General features: G+C 39.2%; 3 protein-coding genes across 4 annotated transcripts; 1 reads left to right on the top strand and 2 right to left on the bottom strand.

Moving 5' to 3' along the window:
* Positions 1 to 175: 175 nt before the first annotated feature.
* LOC103710997 (SEC12-like protein 2) lies at positions 176 to 11,904 on the bottom strand. Of its 2 annotated transcripts, XR_015987153.1 has the most exons (11): positions 11,385 to 11,904; positions 11,165 to 11,259; positions 9,896 to 10,046; positions 2,443 to 2,534; positions 2,208 to 2,307; positions 2,049 to 2,124; positions 1,830 to 1,950; positions 1,518 to 1,712; positions 811 to 924; positions 618 to 685; positions 176 to 527 (listed from the first exon to the last, which is right to left on the bottom strand). XR_015987153.1 is itself a non-coding variant. In XM_008796956.4 (10 exons), the coding sequence occupies exons 1-10, from the start codon at positions 11,709 to 11,711 to the stop codon at positions 448 to 450; spliced, it is 1,224 nt and encodes a 407-aa protein (XP_008795178.1). In that variant the 5' UTR covers positions 11,712 to 11,904; the 3' UTR covers positions 176 to 447. The 2 variants fall into 2 exon arrangements, 1 of the variants encoding a protein (XP_008795178.1); XM_008796956.4 differs by lacking the exon at positions 1,518 to 1,712.
* A 4,558-nt stretch (positions 11,905 to 16,462) lies between these two features.
* Positions 16,463 to 20,799, top strand: LOC103710996 (protein CURVATURE THYLAKOID 1A, chloroplastic-like). Its single transcript, XM_008796955.5, has 5 exons — positions 16,463 to 16,633; positions 16,753 to 16,988; positions 20,081 to 20,185; positions 20,290 to 20,361; positions 20,440 to 20,799. The coding sequence occupies exons 1-5, from the start codon at positions 16,501 to 16,503 to the stop codon at positions 20,509 to 20,511; spliced, it is 618 nt and encodes a 205-aa protein (XP_008795177.2). The 5' UTR covers positions 16,463 to 16,500; the 3' UTR covers positions 20,512 to 20,799.
* A 1,006-nt stretch (positions 20,800 to 21,805) lies between these two features.
* LOC108511435 (uncharacterized) lies at positions 21,806 to 23,038 on the bottom strand (the record flags this gene model as incomplete). The annotated part of the gene is made up of 3 exons (XM_088722993.2): positions 21,806 to 22,059; positions 22,589 to 22,787; positions 22,946 to 23,038. Coding segments are annotated over 3 exons (420 nt in total), but the record flags the coding sequence as incomplete, so codon positions are not given.
* Positions 23,039 to 23,342: the final 304 nt, after the last annotated feature.

Here is a 23,342-nt window from a genome sequence, read left to right on the forward strand (position 1 = left end):
AAGGTACTTAGCTAGAAGATTTGGACTGAAATCTATAACACATGCGGTTGCACCACATCCTCTGTCGACCCATAAAAGGAGATGCCATGTTCTCCAAAATCTCGTGCAACCTTAAATAAAAGAGTAATATACCCGTTGTTAATAATTTCTTTGCAAAAATATTGAGAACACCAGCTTTAGTCTCTCATAAAAATTTCAGATGGTATAGAACAGGTAAAGCGAGGCCATTGTTAAAGAACGAAAAGATGAGCAGAAACATTCCGAATCATGACGAAACAAGCAGGCTGTTTACATAATGCAACGAACCCCAAAATCCCTTTTTTTATTTTTCTTTGACAATAACCAAGCCATCATATAAAGTTTTTCTTTTGGCTGGTCTTTCTAGCTCACTCCTACTCCAGGGATAATTCGAATTCAAAATCTCCCTTTCACGTACGTCAGAATTCCTCAAAGGACCCCCTTCCACTTCATCAAATATACCAGAATTGCCAGTATAACAACAAAGACAATGAGCAACATGCTCAACCCTGTTGAAACGACAATAACACATTCAAAATATAACTATAAAAAGAAATGGAAAGCATGCAATGAAACCAAAATATAAAATGATAATATACCATTACTCTTTCTGCTTTCAATAAGCGTCACTCGTGCAGTTGAATCGAAGGATGCAGACATCAAGGCCCTGTGCACATGAACAATATCTTAATTTACATCTTCGGCTGGCTAATTATGGATCTGAGGCCAGTTATGCAACTCTTAGTTTTGAAATAACAAATTTAATTATGAAGTATAAGTCTGGACAGTAACCTTGAATCTTGGGAGAATACTAGTGCTGTAACGAGGCCAAGGTGCGCTTTTTTAACTATAGTATGCACCTGCATATCTGAGTTTAGGATTATGATGTTTCCTTCTACAGTACCACTGCAAAATGACAGGGTAAATGAGATCATTTGAGCGGGAAAATGACCAAAAAAAAGAAAAGAAAAAAGAATAAACAATCAGCAGTTTGCCGTCCTTGCCAAAGAGGGACTTTTTCCTTCAAGTTACAAAGTCAACAAAATTTCGAAGTGGTAATGTGCATTTTTGCATCTTTGATTGCAATAAAACCTTTGGTCAGTCACACATGAAAGCCCTTAAATGACATCTTTACCCTATTCTATTACACAATGAGACGCGTATTGGAGTCCCAAGGATGACAATAATGACAGCCATAATGTTGGGCTCTCAGGTGTGGATGTTGTAAAGCAATGATATGGTCTTGGCACATCTACAGAATAATCAAAATTGCCAAAGAGAGCTTATTTGAACAATAACATCTGGTCATTACTTAGTTCCTGATCAAGGAACCAGCTTCTGCAAAGGTAGGAGACAATTTTTGCATCATTCTTGTAGTTTGCAACCTAGGTATAGAAACCATTATAATTTGCATGGAATTGAAACTCTCCTAACCTAGTGTAGCGTTGAAGAACTATTCAATATAATGACTGGATGACTTGAAACTGACTGCAACCCACCTGGTATCTCAAGTGACTCAAGTCATATGATGACTGTAATAAACACGCACAAGCTTACAGGTCACATGATGAATTGCACAAAAAGATTGTAATAAAAATCTATCCACGTGTTACAAATTTTAGACTCCAGGTAAAATGGGACATGCTTTCTTTGCTTCCAATCCATGAACACATATCAGCAATTGCAGACCCATCCTAAAAAGCAGTAGAAAAAAGCAAACAGAACAATCAAGAAAATAGAGGGGCCATACAATCATATAGACTAGATGGAATATTAGTTTAATGGTGCTGAGGTTTAAATGAATTACTTACACTGCAAGGAGTTTACCATCAGTTGCTACATTGAATGCAGAAATTGGGTCACGGACTACCTTCTTTGCCCCCATTCTCTTCCATGAAAGAGTATTCCAAGACACTATCTTTCCTTGGTCACCTGCAAATTAAAGATAGTACTGCTCGATCCTGTTAAACATTGGAACAAATAAACAAGAAGAATCAAGGCAAATTTGTCGTTTGACTCTGAAACATCACCATGCATTGCAGTAACAAATAGCATCTGATTATTATCAGTGCTTTGAGAAAACCTGCAGAAGCCAAAAACTTCACCCTGGAAACATGTATAGTTTATAAGTCCATATAATCATGAAACTAGTTCAGGTACTTGAGAAAGTCGCTGAAAAGATTGCTTACATCTTCCCTTGGCAGACTGGCTATAGCTGTTGATGATGTCAGATCCCAAATCCTGCAAGGGCCACTACTTCCCAATGACACAAGAAACTTTCCATCAAGGCTGCAAAGCATTACCAAGCAGGTGATATAAATGATTCCATATGAGACAAACCCAATTCTGTAGTGCAAGTGCACAAATACAAAAATGCAATTTAAGTACGAAGAATCTTGTTTATATAAACATCCTTCTATTGACCTGAAATGCAAATCCTTCACAATCGTATGAGCACCAGTTTGATCAAGAATACTTTCCATACTTGGCCACTTGAAGACCCTCAAATGCCCATCCTACATGCAAGAAAGCAATAATGCTGAAGACATATATCATCATGAATTAAGAAGAGTAGAACAAGGATATCTGAAGATTTCAGATCACGCATACCCAGTAGACATATATCTAACAGAATAGAAAACACTAAGTAATAATAATTTAGAAGGCATAAATATTTACCTAAAATGATCTAAATTACATTATCATCATCACTTCTAGAGCAAATAACCTAGTAGAAATAGAAAGCTGTACAATTGGTGCGAAAAAGAAAGGTAGGACTTAGGAGCAATAAAATAACAGCAGTATCCAAGAGGAAGCTAACAGGAGAGATTCCAAGAAATCTTGAGACAATTGACAAAAGAATGTAAGGTATCAGACAGAAATGTAACTAAATGAAAGCTGTGATAAACCTTCCACATTTGTTAATATGGCAGTATTCTCATAGGAATATGCCAACTGATAAATTAGAAATGTAATATAAGCCCATGTGTAGCTAATGAAAGGAAGACATATGCAAAATTAGCTAATTTGGGGGCAATCTAGCAGAACTATGTTCTTGCAGCAGCAAAAATCCAAATAACAAAATATTCCTCCTAATATTAGTAAACAATAACAATTCAAACTTAAAGAAAAGCCAAAAGATAACACCAAAGACATAGATACTTGATAAATATCCTCAACCAACCTACTCTGGCAAGGTAATCAATGAAAGCATTGTCCATATGATGAGCTATGACCCATTGAATTTTCCATCCCAGATATCCTCAGGAGACTGGCCATCAACTCATACTTAGCTTCATCAACTTGCCTTATCCTGTCTATGTGGGGATGGTTACATGCATCAAGGTATATTCCATCAAAACTGAAGAATGTTTATGGACGCCTCTCAGCATGATATAAACCTTTTATGACATGCTAGTACCCAAGGAATTGAGGGCAGAAGAATGAACAGCCTTAAAGCATGAACAACCACTTGGCAGGCAAGGACACCTAACCAGCAACTTAGTTCAACTCATGCATGTAAGACACAAATAACCCACCAATTTATCTCATAAGCTCATCCATTTATAGATCTTTTAGTTATTCCATTTTATTATGATGGAAAAAAATTTACCCAAGCACATTTACAACTTCATTATACTTCCTGAAAAATGACCACTTCTTTACATAAATACCTGACTTCTCATTTCAGTATGGCTTTTGGAATTCAATGGAGTGCACATTCCAATGCATCTTCAGTGTCCCATGAGTTTAATACGCAAACATCTCTTATAAATTCTAAAGGCATTCCCTTGATATATTGTGAAATGAAATGAAAGTAAAGGCATTTTCTTGTGGTTCTCCACTTCTAAATGTTGCAGGCCTTATGAAAGCAGGATCTTTCCCTAGGTTGTGATTTGTTCCAAATCCTACTGAATCGCTGCCAGAATAATTCTATTAAGGAAAACCCCATTTTCGCACCTAGCATGCATCAAGGTAGTGTCAGAGCTTGTGAGCCTGAAGATAGATTGGATATCTCTCTGTGTTGACATACTCCCAGATTATCTGCAGTCAACGGCAACATATACAACGGAGTGAAAAAAAAAAATCATCAGTCCAATCAAGTATTTGACAAATGCTGAGTAGACATCCACAAGGGTTTCCATTTTCTTCTTGCAGAGAAGTTTATCGGCTAGTCTCAGAGATGTAACCATGGAAATCAACTTATCCAGCAATACTGGACTTCTGGAAATTGTTACGGATGATCAATGTGCATAGAACATTGAGCGAGAACTCTTAAAAATATGAATAGAAGCATTCAAGTAATGTTCTAAGTTTAATCCTACTAGAAACTGTGCCCTCAGAGCAACGTTAAACATCTATTCTTAAGGTTTTTTTTTTCTTTGGGTGGGTTTTGTGGGGGTGGGGGGGGGGGGGGGGGGGGGGGGGTACGATGGCGGGTGTGATCCCCTACGTAAGCAAATGCTGTAATTTTCGATTACAAAACTAATCCACAGCCATGGAAGGAGACTGGTCAAAAAATTAAGACATAGGGAAAAATAAAAGAAAAGAAATTCCATTAAGTTTTAGCATCAGGTTATTCTCACTTCTCATAAACCATACAAAAAGTTCCTTTTGACTATCTAAATGGGGAAAAAAGGAAACTCGCTTTGAGGTTGATTGCGTAGAGCAATTTTACAAGTTCCTAGAGCTTGTAAATCTAAATGAAGATGATTATTGACTTGTGGTTTAACATCTGAATTGGCCAAAATCCAGCATCCATAAAGCATTATTGATTAACCATCATATCACCTGAAGTGACATACAAGATGAATAATTGAGCCCATATATTCTAATGAAGTTCTTTCTAAACAGCTAATAAAACTAATTACTCAAGGCAAAGACAGAGATAGTCAATAGGACAAGGTTTTGAGCATATTAGTGCTAAGGGCTAAAATTTCTTTACTTGGAGAGAAAACATAGTGTGTGTGCGTGCCTAATATTTAAAGGAACCTAATGATGAGATTAGGAAAAGTTATGTGAACATAGCATGCACTACAAGTTCTGTTGTTCAATGTCAAATATTTGCTCTGATGGGGGCATCAGAGCCCCTCATTCAGATGATGGAGTCAATTAGTTGCTTTTGTTATTGGTCGAGTCAGTTTGGTTAGTTTTTACTTTGGTTGAGTCAGTTTGGTTAGCTGTTGAGTCAAGTGATTGAATAAATTGATCAATGTAAGACCTAATTATAAAGGTCCAATTTTGGGTGTGATCAATTGGTTTAATGGTCTAATCTTAGTAAGGTTTAATTTGGTATGTAATCAATTAATTGACTTAGTCAATTAATTGAAGGGTCCAAGTTTGGTTAGTTGTTTGACTTGCTCAATTCATGATGTAAGACCTATATAAGGGCCACCACGCTCATGAATTAGGAGAGTTGAATGATTGAATAAACCCTAGCCTCTTTTCTTCTTCTTCTTCCTCCCCTCTTCTCTTCTTCCTGCATCTCTATAACCTCTTCTTTCTTCTCCTTTCCTTCTCCTTCCTCTTTCTCTCTTCTCCCTGCAGTGGTCCGTCATCAGCTTGGTATCAGAGCCTCGGCTTTGCCCCTGCTGCGAAAGCCACGATCCAGTTCTTTTCTCTCCCTCCCTCTTTATTTTCACCAGGAAAAAGGGAAAAAACCCTTCATCTGTTTCCAAAGGAGAAGACCCTAGTTCGTTCCCTCCCGTCTGTGCCAGCACCCCGCCAGCCCTAAGCCTTTCTCTCCCACGCTCCCCTTCATCAGTTCCTCATTAGAGCCACCGTCGCCATCTCTCCCATGCTCCCCTTCATCAGTTCCTCGTTAGAGCCATTGTCGCCATCTATTCATCAGAGCCACTCCCACCGGCCGCTAAGCCCGCGGCCACCACTTCCACCCCTCGTCACCGCGCCCACACCCACCGCCGCCTCAGCCTCACATTGCCGCCGCCACCCTTTGATTCACTGCCGCCTCCGTCTCCCTCTCCTATCTCCTCTCTCTCGGGTCTCACACGAAAAAAAAAGGGGGAACACCCCTCACCGGTACTCCCTCCAACCGTCGTTGCGCCCGTGCCCACTGTTGCCTCCGCCATAGAGCACCGTCTTCCTTGGGTCCGCTGCCGGAGTTCGTTGCGGTCCATGGAAGCCCTGCCACATCTCGCGGCTGACCACCGCACCGCCCGGACAAAAGCAGCCAGCTACCGGGACTGGCCGCCCCTCGCCACGCCGCCCCGTCGCCCCAGTCCACGGATCACGGATCACGGACTGCAACCGCCGCCGCAGTGCTCGAAGCATCCTCTCGAACCCGTCGAGAGGTTGAAGTAGAGCAGGTCAACGGGTAAGTGCCGAACCCGTTAACCTTCAAACTTGTTAACCCGAATCCAACCCGGATTTGAGTTGAAAAAAAAGAGAAAAAAAATCGCATGTGACCGCACGTGCCAGTGAAAAAAAAAAAGCAAAAAAAATACATACTTGTTCATCTTCCCGTCTTCTCCGCCGAGCACCGCCTCCTTCCCCGAGCGCGTCCTCCACGAGCTCCTCCTCCTCTGTAGCGCCGCCTCCTTCAAGGGGCTCCTTCGTCAACCGCCCAAGCCGCCGGTGCCCGAGTCGATGCTGCTGCCCGTTGCCGCCGCACCAGGCCGCAGCCGCTGCCTCGCCCTTCACCACTGCACCGCCTGCGGCCTCCGCCTTGCCGTGTCGCCACCGGAGCTTCACCGGCTGAGCCATTGCCCAGAGATCGCCACCGCCCATGCTCCGCCCGTGTCGGCATTGATCCCACCTGAGCCGACCCCACTCCACCACCACTCTTCCACACCGCCGGCTGCACCTCCTCCAACCGCCACTCTCGCCGAGCGCTTCTTCCCTCGCCCATCCACCCTCAACCGCCTACGCCACCGCCGCTCTTCCTCACCGCCGGCCGCCCCCACCAAACCCCTTTCACACTAAAGCACCACTCAACCGAGCTCCCTTGTCCCCAAACCCACTTCACCCCCCACCACGTGTTCACACTCACCCAACCCTTGCCCCGTGTTCACACTCACCCAACCCCTGCCCTGCGTTCACACTCACCCAACACAATCCCTTCCCCCACCCATTCCCACGGGCCTGACTTGTTTCTCAGGCCCGCCTTCAACCCCATCCCCCCCCCCCACACACACCAGGCTCACAGTCCCTCACGGACCAATCAACAGGCTCACCCGCTTCTTCATAGCCCAATACATAAGCCCACTCCATCCAGCCGACCCACAGTCCCAGCCCCCCATCCATCTCAAGGCCTGCCTCCACTCCGGCTCATTAGGCCCCTTTTCCACAGCGTTCTCTTTCCTCTCCAAGCTCATGTGCTTGTAGAAATTTTTCCGGCCAAACTTGCACTCGACGGGGTCGAGTTTTTTTTCCTTAGAAGGAGTTGATGGAGACATCAGAACCCCTCATTCAGATGATGGAGTCAATTAGTTGTTTTGTCCATTAGTTAGCTGTTGAGTCAAGTGATTGAATCAATTGATCAATGTAAGACCTAATTATAAAGGTCCAATTTTGGGTGTGATCAATTGGTTTCATGGTCTAATGTTAGTAAGGTTTAATTTGGTATGTAATCAATTAATTGACTTAGTCAATTAATTGAAGGGTTCAGGTTTGGTTAGTTGTTTAATTTGGTCAATTCATGATGTAAGACCTATATAAGGGCCACCCCGCTCATGAATTAGGAGAGTTGAATGATTGAATAAACCCTAGCCTCCTTTCTTCTTCTTCTTCTTCCCCTCTTCTCTTCTTCCTGTGTCTCTATAACCTTTTCTTCGTGCATCTCTATAACCTCTTCTTCCTTCTCCTTTTCTTCTCCTTTCCTTCTCCTTCCTCTTTCTTTCTTCTCCTTGCAGTGGTCCGTCATCATGCCCCCAAAAAGATGACTAGGGATACACATGCAGCAATTTTTTTGACTTGCTGTGTTTTAGAAGGAAAGATAGTAATGGCTTCTTCCATTATGTCAATTTATATTGTCTAAATCCAAGATTGAGAAGCATCTTACAAGTCCAATCATGAAATTTCGGCAGCTGATATATGCAAAGAGCTCTTGATACTGTCATATTTGTATATATATTCTTAAAGTCATATATCATTATTTTCACAGATAATACAAGGACTATTAGATATGGTCTCAATGATATCTAGCGAATCAAGGAAACCTTCGAGTGTCAATATTTGAAGAACATCAACAAGTTTTGCTGCTTTCTAGGTCTGGAGATAGCCAATTCTCAAGAGAATTCACTTTCTCAATAGAATTACAACATTGATGAGTCATCATAAATTCATTTGAACAGATGCTTGGTTGCTCCAATTCAAGGATATCAAACACCAGGCATAGTGACCTTTAAGTAACATACTAGCCAGACTCTGGTACCCAGCAACTCCTTGGGACTATTCCGTGGGTGAACCGGCCATCGATTGACCCTATGCACCTTGATACCGTGCTTAAAGGTGCTTTACAACTTTTTCTTTCTTCTTAAAGCTGTGCTGGCCGGTATCTATGGTATCTACGATACCAGATAGTGAACAATATGGGCCTAACAGTGTGGGTCCTTACCTCAATTTTCAAAACCTTTCTCCTCCTACTGGACTTCATTTGAAGCATTGCCTGGGTAAGGCTTAGGATATCTGAGTCTATTTTGATATCCTGCCACATATCTCAAAGCAAGAACTGCTGTAGTATTCTGTTGATCCCATAGCTGAGTTGCACTCCTGTTCCCTCCATTGTTATCCTTTCCCATGTCACTTTCATACTAAAGCTGTAAGCAACACTATACATGTTGCTCCCTGCATAGATTTTGTATCATATTCCTGATCCCAACAGCAAAAGTCCATTGCAAGTAGTTCTGTGGACCACGGTTGACGTAACAACTCTAAGCCCAACATTATGTCATGCACATTGTTAGTCAACTTGTTGCCACCTCACGAGATGCTTAGTATGCTGTGATGTTCCATGCACTATGTTATCTTTATGGTCTAATCAGTAGCGTTCTGTCTCTCTCTAATCTCTGCATATCTCTTCCTTTCAAGCCTACTTCATGTCGATTGGGTCAGAGATGTGATTGACCGCCAGACAACAGTTAGCTATAATATCTACATTAGATTATTTTATCTTCAACAGAAAGCAAACAAGCACTAGTATGAAGCTTGAGTATTAAAGCAGTCTACCGAATTTGTAACTTCTAAAACTGTTTAGAGTTTGGTATCTCATTACGAACACAGAATTACAACTGCTACATGTATCCACGCATTGGAACAACTAGATAACATACTGCCATCATTTAGTTCTATTATAAGCATGCTAACCATACAGAAATTGAGTCTTGCTTTATGACCATCATGTTCTCACTTGGATGCCATATGTTTTCCAAATTTCCTCTATTTAATTGATCAATTTCTTCATGACATCCCATACTCATGCTTCATTGGTGAAAGTGTCCTTTGTGTTTCTTCACAGCAGATCTCAAGCTCATAAAAGAAATTTTCTTATTAACATTTCCACTGATTTTAGGAATTGAAAAAATATAATAACAAATGATCATAGGATCAAATTATGAAGTTGAACTCTAACTCGAATTATTTCTTTGCCTGATAAGATGTTTGCACAATCAGAGGTTGCAAACTATGGGAAGCATGCAATGGTTAGACAGGATATGGAAGCATATATTACAAAATTAAATTTTTAAATCTGAACAACTAAACATTCAGAATGTATCTCTACTATAAAAAACATCCAAATGATAAATATTGAGCATCACTCGGTTTCTCAAATCACTACCTTATGTTCTTACTAGAATGACTGAAACTAATTTTTTGAAGACATAAACTAAAGAAAATAAGTGTGAGGAAAAACATCTACCTCCCCACCAGTTGCAAGCGTCGAACCTTCTGCATTAAAAGTTAATGCTAACTGCAGTCCACCGTCTTCCAGCGGTGCCATTTTCTTTTCAGAGGATTTAAGAGCCAATTTATGGGATTCCCTGCTCTCTGGAAAATCCCATTCAAACCACCTATACAAATATGACAAGATAAAGATTAGATGCACCAGAATGGAAAAGAAAGATATAGGTAAAAGAAAGATTCTTCAGAGTTAGGACTCCACATCATACAGTCCATCTGAAAGAAGAACATATTAGTGCCATAGATGTACAAGATTAAAAAACAAACATTTTGGATCAAAAGATAATTGGAAATGGGGAAAATTGTTCTGAATTAAAATTCAGATTTAAACAAATAATTTATAGCTGAAAAACATTAATGATGAATGTGGGCGAAAAATTCATGCTAAGTGAAAGGAACACATTTTTTTACCCAATCATCTCTTTTTTTTTTTTTTTTTTTTTTTGCTAAAGAAAAAGGGGTAGGGGGGAGGAAGGGACAAGCCCACCCCCGCGTAGCAGCCCCACTGGGCCCCCGCCCCGCCAGGAGAATGTTCGATGCGGGCAGAAATGGCCGTGTGTTGGGCACCCCGACCGGTTTTACTCATACCCTCCCCACCCGTAGGCCCGGCTCAGCTACTCCTCTGAGCTCTGGCTCGAGTCCCACGTGTGAGTACGTCACACCCGGCACCACCCCGGCTACTAGCGGTTCAAGAGCGGTCCTACACCACAAGTCCAAGCAGTGGCCAAAGTAGTGAGCTCCGGTCCACAATTTAATCATCTCTTCTTTAGAAGACGTGTCCAGACTTACACGGTAAGGGAAATGAAAGATGCTCCATGAACATAATAACTGTTCAAGAAAACCAAAAAAATAATAATAACCTATCTAAAAGCTAACTGTAGGACATAATTCATAACTGTCAAAGTTAGTAACCTGAACAAAGAAGTTATTTTACAGTCTTACATTGTAAAACTTACGTGCAAAATCTTTAAATACAGAAAAGAGTGTAAGATATTTATACAGAAATTGCTTCCTCTTTAAAAAGATTGATGCAAGAGCAGAAGATTGTGTCCCCGTAGAACTATTGCCAATACTGTACTTTTCTAGTATGGAACCAATAGTCGAAAGCGTCAGCATTGCTGATTCGAAAAATCACCTCTGATATCGATCATTAATTTATAAAGCTCGCATCTTTATACCATAAAATCAATAGGAAAAAATATTGGTATCCGATGACTTAAGAAAAGACCTGCAACCCTTTGGAAATGAGCAAAGAATCCCGTCTCTCCCTGGGTGCACAGCCATCCTATAAGGCACTTCAGCATCCGTTCCCATCCTAAACACCTGGATCAGTTAAAAACAATCTAGACTTGAGCTTTAAAAAATACTGCAGACTCCCAATTCCGATACAAATTTCCGAATAGATGCAATCTATCGAGCGTTTCGTGTTAAAAGAGAGCGGGCTTTACCGGCTGATCGGAAAGGGATCGGGAAGCGAGATCGAACTCGGAGACGACGAGGGCGTTGGGAACCCCGCTCCGGCCTTCGCCTCCGCCTCCTCCCAGCGCCACCAGGAGCCGATCCCCTTTCTGAGACGGAGAAGGTTCTCCCTCGCTTCCTTCGCCTCCTACCTGCTTGCCCTTGTCTTCCTTCTCCTCCTCACCCTTCTCTTCCTCCTCCTCCGCCGCCGCCTCCGCGGCAGCCGAGATCAGGTCGAGGGGGACCCAGGCGGCGCAGTAGATGGGGAAGCCGTAGGTTTTAGAGCAAGGTGGGATCTCTCGCCGTTGCCTCGCCATCGCCCTCCTTCGGGTCGAATACCTCCGCTGGTTCTTTTTTAACGCTTCGGCTCTGTAATAACCATGAGGAGTTTGGCGTTGTTTTGAGCGCGGCGGCCGCAGTTGGATTGCGAGGAGACGCCGGTAGAAAGGAAGGTACCTTTTTGGAGAGTCCTGTGGTAAGGAACCGGTTCGTTTGATTTTGCTGCCATTTTTTTACAGCTTTCAAAGTTCTTTTAGCTTTATATATGTGAAATACTCACTGATATTTATGACCGTAAATTCTCTAGACTCTCGTTTGGTTCACATGAAGCATTCTTCATCATGAAAAATAGATTTATAGAAGGAGGATGTTTGAAAAAATACTTTTGGCATGTTTGGTTGACTATCCATTTTTCTGAAAAAGTTGTGTGTAATTTTTATTATATCCTTAATAAAAATTAGATCTTTAATGTTTTGAATCAAATAAGGATTCTTGAAGGATCTTTTCGAAAAAAAAAAATGTTTCGATTTTTAAATTACGGAAAAGTAACTTTTTCATATTTTTTATGGAAAAAAATTTTTCCATGAAACGTGGAAATCATATTTCCACAGAAATACAATTTTTCCGTTTCTCTTCTTTGAAAATTCCAACCAAATAAGAGGCATCTCTTTATTTTTTCGTTGACCACACTTTCTTTCTTTTTTTCTCGCGAACCAAACGATAGAGTTGCAACATAAATTGAAGCCTTTTATATTACCTATGTTATAAAGTTGTTCGTGCTTTATCTGTAAGAATGAGGAAAGAAAAAAAAAATCTCACGGACTAGTTGAGCTCGAATGGCTCGGTTTGCTCCATCTTACATAGAGGGCTCGTTTGGTTCGCGGGAAGCATTTTTCTTCCTAGGAATATGATTCCTGGGAAACAAATTCCTAGGAAGAGGATGCCTAGGAAAGTACTTTTGGTTCGTTTGGTTGACTATGGGAAAGTGACAAATTTCCAAGGTGCTTATGTTTGGTTGGCCATCCACTTTCCTAGGAAAGTTATATATAATTCCTATTATGCCCTTAATAAAAATTAGGTTTTTAATGCCTCTTTAATGCTTCTTTAATGCTGAAAGGACTTTTTGGGAAAAAGTAAAAATGGAGTGATTCCCGCCTCATGAGAAAGTAACTTTCCCATGTGAAACATGGGAAAGTTACTTTCCCATGAAGGGCTCGTTTGGTTCGCAGGAAAAGGAGGGGGGAAAGTGTGGTCAACGGGAAAGTAATGAAATGCCTCTTGTTTGGTTGGAGTTTTCAAAGGAGAGAGATGGGAAAGTTGTATTCCCATGGGAATATGATTCCCACATTTCATGGGAAAGTCTTTCCCATGAGAAACATGGGAAAGTTACTTTCCCATGAGGTGGGAATCACTCCTTTTTTATTTTTTCCCCAAAAGACCCTTCAGCATTAAAGAAGCATTAAAGAGGCATTAAAAACCTAATTTTTATTAAGGGCATAATAGGAATTATACATAACTTTCCTAGGAAAGTGGATGGTCAACCAAACATAAGCACTTTGGAAATTTGTCACTTTCCCATGGTTAACCAAACATGTCAAAAGTACTTTCCTAGGTATCCTCTTCCTAGGAATCTGATTCCCAGGAATCATATTCCTAGGAGGAAAAATACTTTCCGCGAACCAAACGAGCCCGAAATGTGGGAATCACATTCCCATGGGAATATAACTTTCCCTTCTCTCTCCTTTGAAAACTCCAACCAAACAAGAGGCATCTCATTACTTTCCCGTTGACCACACTTTCCCCCCTTCTTTTTCCGTGAACCAAACGAGCCCAGAAGGTAAGTCGAGCTTTTAACACTAGCTAAAATAAGGTGATCTAGTGCATGAGGCTTCCACCGTTGCAAGATTCCAAAAGGCCAGAGAGTTTGACCTTCCATATGTGCAGCCGCTATTTTCTTGCATCAAACCTATGGTCCTTAGATCACAATAGAGCAATTTTATTGTTGTGTCAAAGCTCACCTTCAGCTTGAACACTAGCTGGTCAGCAAAAATAAGTGCAGGAATAAATTGAACTCAAGTTTGTTTATGCAAGTAGTTCGCAATCTAAACTTGAGTCAATGACGCAATGCTTGACTCACCTCAAATACCTTATGGACATGATAGCGTCAAGATAAACATACTCTATGTAACTTGTTCTCAACACATCACAAATACATGTTTCTCTTGTTATCGAGCTAGCAATGAAGCGGTGTCAAGCTCCATCCACATTGATGAAGCCCTAGCCTTGGTTTTATTTTAGCCTATTTGTTGTTTATCCTACCCTAGCACAGGCTTAATTAGCCTATAACATTATGAGCCAAGCTCAACTTGTTTGAAAGTTTTAGTTTAAACAAGCCAGCTCAACTATCTGCACTAATTATTTTACGGAAAGAATGAAAAGTAAGTAGGATGATAACTGCTGACAAGAAATAGAACATTATTACTTCCAACATCTTTCCTCCTACTGTGGTGTCTGAAATTATTAAAATTCCACTGGCTGGGGGTGGCTGGAAGGAGTGTCTACTTTAGGAAAGAATAAAGCAGGTAAAGGCAATCTCAAAGAGGCCTTCAAAGTACTACTTGTGGAGAATCCCACAGGAACTGTGGTATCCAAATTCTCTTGGGTCTCGAAATCAGTTGAAATCTTTCTGTTGGAGAGTCATTTGGAAACGACTGCCTTGTAAGCTGAGCTTGATGCAGAGAGGTCTGCTGAATATTAATCCATAGCTATTATGACCTTATGCAATGAAACTCTTGAAGACCTGGAGCATGTTTTAACAGAATGCCACTTAGCTCAGAGCATCTAGTCTGAAGCTTGTACCTAGTATGAGGAGATTGGTTTTAATATTGATATCAGCTCTATAACATACATTCATGGAACTAATCCATAAGGTATGCCAGCTGAGGTGCAGTCTTATCTTTCTTTACTGGCTGGATGATTTGGATGGTCAGAAGATAGGCTATTTCAAAGGATTATGTATTTGTCCTCCAGTGATATTTCGCAAAGCTTGTTTTCTTGCTAATGAATTCTTGAAGACTGAGATGAGGAAATCTTCATTGTGGTAGCAGCTCACTGGGATGGCCTTGTCCTTGTGATCCCTTTAACTCCTCACCAACCTTGTTTACAAGGTTACCCCCTCCCCTTGGGGTATTAAAGATCAACTTTGATGGGTCATTAAGGGATTTAAATGACTAGAAATCATGAAGGAAATCGATTCATGCTGCTTCTGTATGTCTATTTATCTCCACTCTGATTGAAGCTGAGCTTGCAGGCACTTGCAAGGCTTATGCATGGTTGTTTATAATTATAAAGCTAGCCAAGCGTGGATTTAAGGAGACTCGCTGACAATTGGATAAATGACCATAAATCTTTAAACATTCAGCATTTGCCTCTTCTTAGGGATTTGTAGAAGATCAAGAGAGTGCACTGAGAATTTAAGGCAACACATGCATATACTTGCACCAAACTTTTGAAGGTCCTAATTTTACACGTCCGATGTCAGGTTGAGTTTTTTGTTTTTGGAAAAAGTTACTTCTCAAACTCTATGATATGATGCCTACAACTAAAGAGGTTAATGCACCTAGAGAATAAAGCCAAATTTCTATTAATTAGGTCTCCAAATGGTTTGATCAAAGCAAAAATTTTCTTTTCAAGAAAACTGGTCATATATCTTCATCCAAAAAAAAAATGGTAAAATGGCTAAAAATAATTAATATACATATCAAAATTTACTTCTTGTAGGATTTTAGTTTCATGATTATTCTTGGTAGTCATATTTATTTTGGAAAAGCGACAATATCTTTTAGTTAGAAGAGAAATCGAACATGAACCGTATAAAGGCAGATCACACAAGTATGAAAATAGAAGTCTTGTAATTCAATTTTAATAAACATTAATGAAAGTAAAGCAAACCTAAATAGTACTTTCAGTAATATTTTTATTTTTTAATATTCTTTTAAGAGATTTGAGTCAAATAAGTTGAAAGAACTTCTTTCTTCTCTAGATGGGATCACAATTTGTCAATTGGTTAGTTGATAAAATGTTTCTACATAGTATTTTGGTGGAGACGAAAAACATGTAAGTGGTTTTAATTCTGTTTATGAGCATTATATGGTTAGAGACTGATTTGTATATATTTTTTATTTTCTTTAAGACATGTCTCTCCCTATTGAACCAAAAAAAAAAGAGAAAATTTTATTTATACATTGTTATCTTACATGATTTCATATTAATGATCTATCTTAATAACTTTTAATAAGTCCTAATACTTGACTTTAGCAACTTGCATCACCATTCCATTATCTTGCTATAAGTACTATTTGTATATGAAAGCAAATTCTACTTTTAGAAGTTTATAAGCTTACGAAAAATTTTTGAGATATAAAACCAACAGCTTGCTCTTTGCATAAAGTTCCTACAATGTTCTTCTTCCTATGCTTTGAATAGCACTTCGTAGCCAACAAATTGATGTTTTCCTTCTTTAGGTTTGAGAGGTAAGAGATATTTGGGATAGATTTAATAGCAATTGCCAATGAACATATTCTACTAAAAGAAATAAAAACTAAAGGTACTATTGTTTGTATTATAATTAGATTTGTCTCCCCACCTCTAGTGCCAAATATTATTGATCATGGGCCGGGCCTCGGCTGAAACTTATTGATCTTTAGTCGGTCTTGGGCCGTCCCGCACAGTATCGGACACGCATACGCACGCGCGCAGACCACAGCGCACAAACCTGGATACAAAGCCAGAAGCCCGCCCGCCTCCTCCGCTGCGCCGAACTCCGAAATGGAACTCCACTGCCCTCCACTCCCTCTCCCCGCCTTCCCTTCTCGACGCCGCATCGCTCCCACCCCTTCTCTCCTCCTCCCTCGACGCCCCATTTCCTCGTCCAAAACCCTCACTCCTCGATCCGATCCAGGTATTAATCATGGATTTCACCACCAAAGAAAGCCTCCTTTTCTCAATCTTATCCGGCATCTGGTTCATCGAACAAAATCCTAGTTTGCGCCTTCATTTGTTCTCCGATTTTTGTCCCAGGATCGCGCTGTTTTGATGTCCGCCTGCGGAGAAGAGCTACAACTTCCGAGGAGGCATCAGTGATATTGTCATCGGAGCAGTTCGAGGCAGCAGGAGATGAAGCCACTGCGAAAGGCATCGATGGGGCGACGCCGACGGTAGGAGAATCTTCCTATGAAGCCATTTCGGTGGAAGAAGAGGCTGAGGATCGTGGAGAAAGCGAGGCTATTTATCTCTTGAAGAAACTCAATCTCAAGGTATAGGGCATATAATTCCATTTATTGGAGTCACTTTCTCGTGAGCATATAATTCTAGTCTTTATATCCATGAGATGTTTGATGAATTTTTTTTCGGTTACTGGGTCCGAATCATGTTGTGTATATTTGCCAAATCATTCCATGGTGCATTAACTAAAAACCCACTGAAAAGTTGGTTCTTTGGCATCAATTCATCACCTGATGGATTTCCCCAACGTGGCACAAGAGAAGTGATTTCGTCTCATCTTTTAGGATCCTTTAAGACATTGGTTTATATTTTGGGAAGAACAATTGGGGCATATTCATACGAAAAGTTAGGAAAGACATCTCGTTGAAGTTCTTTTGCATCTTCACTGCTAAAGATCAACCTTGGTGCATGTCGGCCTAGAGAAGATCTTCACATATGTAAACTCTTAAGTAAAGGCTTAGATGTGGAATGTTCCTTAAAACAATGTGGTACGGACAGTGACATGTACCATTTTTTATTATTTGATGTGGTCTTGCCCTCCATATCAAGAAAAAGCTTTCTAGATGCTTCCAGTGTTTCTTGGATTTTCTCGGAAGGAAGAGGGACTTGCTATGGTTTTTGTAAAAGGTGGAAAATAGTTAAAAGAACTTAAGAGAGGTGTTAGGAAAAACTTTTCTGATAAATTAACTTGTTGCAACCATCTTTTAGCAGTCAGATGGTTTTTATGCAATTTGAGGTGGAGAATGTGATGAAGGTGAGGATCCTATTTCTATGAATTTCAAGTATTGTTGCCACATGTTAATGGAAGGAAATAAAGATATCAGGTCTTAGATATTACATTAAATTGGATTGCTTGGTGATCAGCATAATGGGTAAACGGCAGTTTTGCTCTTGTGGGTGGTCTTGTGGATTGAAATTTGATGTTACAATAAATGAAGCAAAATTAATGGATATAATAGGAAGACATGTGATAAACTAGCTAATAATGAGGATTGGCATGTGTTTGGCAGATATACTGATTTCCTCCATCAAGACATCAATGACGTGCTTAATTGTAAAAAGGTTTTGTGGAATCACAATTTCAAGTACAATGCTACAAGAGCATGACGGAAAAACCTGTTTATGTGCAAACATTCAAGCTATGTTTGGACCTAATATTGAATAAACATATATATGCTAATCTGGTTTGGCTTTCTGGCAGCATGGTAGCATTTAAGAATGCTAGAGGTGGAGGAACATTGAATGCACGTGCAGATTGCGAAAAGGGCCGTATTAATAAGCTCCTGAAATATACATATTATACATAACCATGATGTGCTAGGAAATAGTATGGTCCAGGTCGACACACATGGAATTTTCAAAATGTTGGGCAGTCAGGGCTTTTGCAGAATTTTAAGTCTTAGCCAATTGCTTTTTGATTGAAAAGTTGAATTGAGCACATTCTTGGATTGAGGAATTCAGAATTTATCATCATCATCATCATCATCATTTTTGGGGAGAGGGTTTACTAATAATTGGAATTATTTGGAAAATGTTATTTACTTATAAAATCAAGAAGATATATAGATTTACTGGAAGTGCAAAATTCAATAAACTGTAGTTTATATGTTTCTAGAAAGCATTTGTTAACTTGTGACGAAATCACAAAATAACATCTTTTTTTCACAAGAAGATAAATAACAATCTTAGAATTTTCGTTATTTTGGAGATCAAATACTGGATCAGGGCTATCTTCATCTAATCATTTTGGACTCTTCTTTGCTCTCACTCAATCACTTTCATCCATGGACTAACTTTAGGAAGGATTCATTCTTGTGATTAATTCTTCCCAATGCTTTTCCTCTAATTTTCATGATATTTTGCAAGCTCATTTCACCTCATTTTAAAAACCCTACTGCTGGTTTGGAGGCCTTAAGCTTCACCTGACATACATTATGAAAGAAGTTTGGCAAGCAAACAGCATATTAACAATATGTGTTGCATATTGTAAAGTTTGTAGATTTGGATCTGTTTCAGGCCCAAAATTTGGTTGGTAAACATCAATTTGTTACATAAGGTCGTGGGCTGAGACCCAGTTTACCGATCAAATAGGCGATGTAAATCCTTGAACTGTTTTCATTTCCACTTGATTTTCTTTAAAAGTCACTAATACTTATCAATCAAGGAAAAAACAGCAATACTTGAATACTGGTGTGGATCCCCAAAGCTAGATTTTTTATTAACCCAAGTAAACAACATTCCAATTCTTTCATTTCCTTTTTATTAACACATGCGAAATTATGTTTTTGAATGGTTGGCTGATGATTGGTATATCAACTTCTAGTTTCTCCTGGGTTTCATTTCAGAGGAAATAAAAGAAAATAAAAAAGGAACCAGCAATGCTACATTAGTCTGAGATCCTAATGCAAATATATTCCCATATTTTCTTTTTATGTGATATGCAAGATGTATAACAAGTAAGTTTGTCACAATCAGGACTGGGAGCACTATGCCAATGAAAACAACACAGAAGCAAGAGGCTGCGTGCCATGATAATTTCAGATGTGCAAAGAATAGTTCTTTCTTCTAGGTACTGGGCATAATATTCATTCTAGCTGAAAGCTCAACTAAATGGTTGCAAGTGACTGAGTGATTCATTTATTTCAGCCTACCATGTTTTTCCTTCATAACATTAATTGGAAAGGGAAAATTAAGAAGGCCTCATTTTCGGAAGCTGTTCATTCGCTTTGCTCTTATATCTATTGTATCAGTTTTTCTGCAAAAATATCTATGTAGAGAGAGTTGGGCCATGAAACTTAATTTGTGTGTTAAAAATATGTCACCACTGTTGAGGCCAGTATCGATATTAAGTTTGATTTTTCACTCAGGCTTGTCTTTTCAGATAAGCTTGCCAAGTAAAGTGGCACGTGTAAATCTATGAGTCTCATAGAAATGACAAAATTCACAAAACAATGATGGAATTCAGTTAATTTAAAGTAATCACTGAATATTGCTGGTTGCTCTTTTTCTGTAATTTATGATAAATCCTTTTACAACAGTAATTCTTTGTTCTGGCTTGTAGCTCATTTAAGCAAATATTGAGATTTTCTGATTTACCTCTTTCTTTGACATAACTATCATGTAGCTGGACTTGGAAGACAACTATTCCATCCTCATTTATGGAACTGGTGCTCTGGTTGCTCTGTGGATATCAGTGACCATTGTTGGTGCAGTTGATTCTCTTCCTCTGGTATGTTTTTTTGCATATCTATGCGGAAACTCGTCAAATTCCCTTATATGCAGACATAAGTTTTTGCTTTAACCACTTTTGATGATCTTAAATTCATAAAACAGTTTCCAAAGGTGATGGAAGTCGTTGGTCTTGCCTACACACTCTGGTTCAGCTATCGATATTTGATCTTTAAGGTGGCTAACCTCAACAATCAAGTTACCATATCTTACTTGGAGAAATTAGGTTAACAATTATGCTGTTGGCTTTTACAGGAGAATAGGGATGAGTTGATTGAAATAGTTGAAGATCTGAAGCAGCAAATCCTTGGGCCATCTGATGAATGATTTACATGACATTGACTCAATTTGCTCTAATTCTGTTTGTTTGCTGCACCAAGCTGAGCTGCATGGTCTGGTTAAATCAGTTGAACATGAAGAAAGCTATATTTTGTTTTCGGTTTTCTTAATCGATTGTCTTTCAGAATTCTTATGCAATTTGGGAGCATTAGACACATTAGATGTCATTGCTCTGTAAAGATGTTTAATTAAGCAATCATTGTCATGGTTTTGATTACATTAATTCTCTGTAAAGATGTTTAATGATGAAAACCATGGCTTGAAATTTTGTTATAATGGTTACCTGATACATGCACAACTGGCATTGTGAATAGATCAGAAATCTGGGAATTTTATGAGGTATGGTTACATCTGCAATCTGGTTAAATTACGTAGTTGTCTGGCGGTGGAGGTGATGAAATCCAAACTGGCATCTCTCTATGCTTGATGCTAACAAAATGATTTTGTACTCAAAATCTGTTAATTAGTCAGGATGAAACTGCAGGAATTGTGCATAACAGATTATGGTGTTCTGAAGCACCAGATAAAGGCAACCTTCCAGTTCTTGAATTGCAGGACAGCCTGGTAACAGAAGACTTTCCAAGGCATAGCTTTCTTATAGTAGCCCATGATTTATTGTGAGCCAGCTAAACTCTTGCTTAAAACAATTGGGTCCTAAGCTTTTGCATTAAATCTTTTGAGAAATGTGAGACTTGCATTAGGTTGCTGACATTGTGAATTCACGAAAATGTACCATTTAGCTTGACCAGTCAGTTATTATGGAGTTATTATGCACATAAGTGAGGCTTTGAACTGCTTCTAGAGTTGCTAACTATTGCTAGCATCATCTTAGGCAAAAGGGAGGACAAGAACAAGAGAGCCTTGTTTCTCTTCAGCACCGAGTTATTCCGCTCAAGTCCTGGCCATCCTGACTCGAAGGAACTTCCAAGGTCCGCATACATCTGCACTTACCAGTTAAGGCCCCTTCCCTTCCTTTTTTTTGTTCCTTGGTCAACCAACATATTAGCTCCGGTATGAAGCAAGCTTGTTCATCATGGTTCTATAAATAAATTTAGAAATTTCGTCAAGAAGGTTTGCAATAATTTACTATAGGCCTGTTAAGATGGACCATCAGGTGACGCAATTTGGCCAACAATTTACATGGTTAGTTGCTCAGCCATATCAGCATGCGAAGCATCACATAAGAGCAAAAGAATAGCCTCAAAGTCTTGCATCAATGCACAGCAGAAATTATAATAACGAAAAGAAGGATCAAGAGCTCTCAATGATAACATCCCAAGAGGCATTCTAGGCATGAGTTCGCCATTTTTGGTATAGTATTGCTGCTTATTAGATGCAGTAAGCATCTGCCTGACTGCTGCATGAGAGTAAAGTTTCCTGGGTTAAAAGACTCCCGCATGCCGTTGGCTTACCATTTTGAATATCTGATACCAAGGCCATTGCATGTCAATATCAGACCCTTGTGCCGATTGAGGAAATCCTGACAAGACGTCAGAAGCAACATGAACAGTAACACCAAGGGATTACAGGATAATTTTTAAGTGACAATGATTTTACTCACGAATTCCATATTTCATGTATTATACTACAATTAAGGTTCACAGAAAGCTAAGTGAGTTTTGAAAAAAATATTTTATAATTTTTTTAGAAATAAGATATACCAAATTTGCATAAAGTCATGTCTAACATTGGGCATACTAGACATTATGACCAGCAGTGCAGACTAAACAGATGAGTTGTAAAAAAAGAATGTATACTCTTTCATTTTCTATTTTAGTAAATGAAACATGGAAGGAGGGAAGGTGTGGATGATCTCTAACAGAAATTTGATAACTTGGAAACATTTTCAGCTTCTAATTGCTATGAATAGATGAACAGTTTCTGTTATGAATTATATGAGACATTTCAAAGTTCCTTACTTGTTGGAATGGGCTATTGAAGCAACATTCAACATTAGTTATGTCAGTGTATTTTATTCTTTGTTTGGGTAACATTGGTGTGTTTTATTCAGTGGCTACCCTTTTAACCCGAACTTGTGTCCCAAAAATACAGCCAAAGGCATTACCAAGATTAAGGTAATAAAATGAATCCCATGCAGAAATTTCAGTATCAGCCACAAGCACCGGCATCAATGTGTATGTGGAACTTAACTCCTCAAATACCACAGGAAAATCAAATGCATATACAAAAACATACACATCTATAGGCATGTCTGGTGATATTTTTTGGATCATTTTTGGTGCATCTAGAAAATCCTCCTTAACCTTTTTCACCATGTTAAATGCAAATTGTTTTCTCCTTGGTTTTTTTCTAGCAGTGCTCAATTGGTTGGAACAATTAAAAGGGAAAAAAACCATGGCCAACATGTCTATCCCATGTTAAAAGGGCAAAAAAGAAAAGAAGATAAAATTTATGTACAAACCAATGCCGGACGGATATAGTTGGATCGAATAGCTTCTTCAGTAGCATCATAATCAACTTCGAGTATTTTGTAGTAATCGTACACAAGAGGTAATAATATGCATTGTTAGTGCTGGGAGTCAAACAAGATGACAAATGCTGCAACCTCTGCATAAGAATGTTATACTATTTTTTTTTCAAAGAAATCATATTCTCACCAAAATAGCAGCATCCTTGCTAAACATTCAACAATAAAAAAAAACTGGCATATTTTGATAGAGCCATCTCCCACATATATAAAATGAAAAAGCTTAAAAAAAATATTTCAATTAAAGGAAGTCCATGAATGTATTGGTTTTCAAGTTTCAACAACGTAAAGAAAACAAATTCAGGTATCTTAGTTTAAGTTTCTTATATAA

The sequence above is a fragment of the Phoenix dactylifera genome, chromosome 5, assembly GCF_051530095.1.
Source record: "Phoenix dactylifera cultivar Ajwa chromosome 5, Ajwa_hap1_PhDact_Kaust_v1.1, whole genome shotgun sequence".
NCBI classification, from domain to species: domain Eukaryota; kingdom Viridiplantae; phylum Streptophyta; class Magnoliopsida; order Arecales; family Arecaceae; genus Phoenix; species Phoenix dactylifera.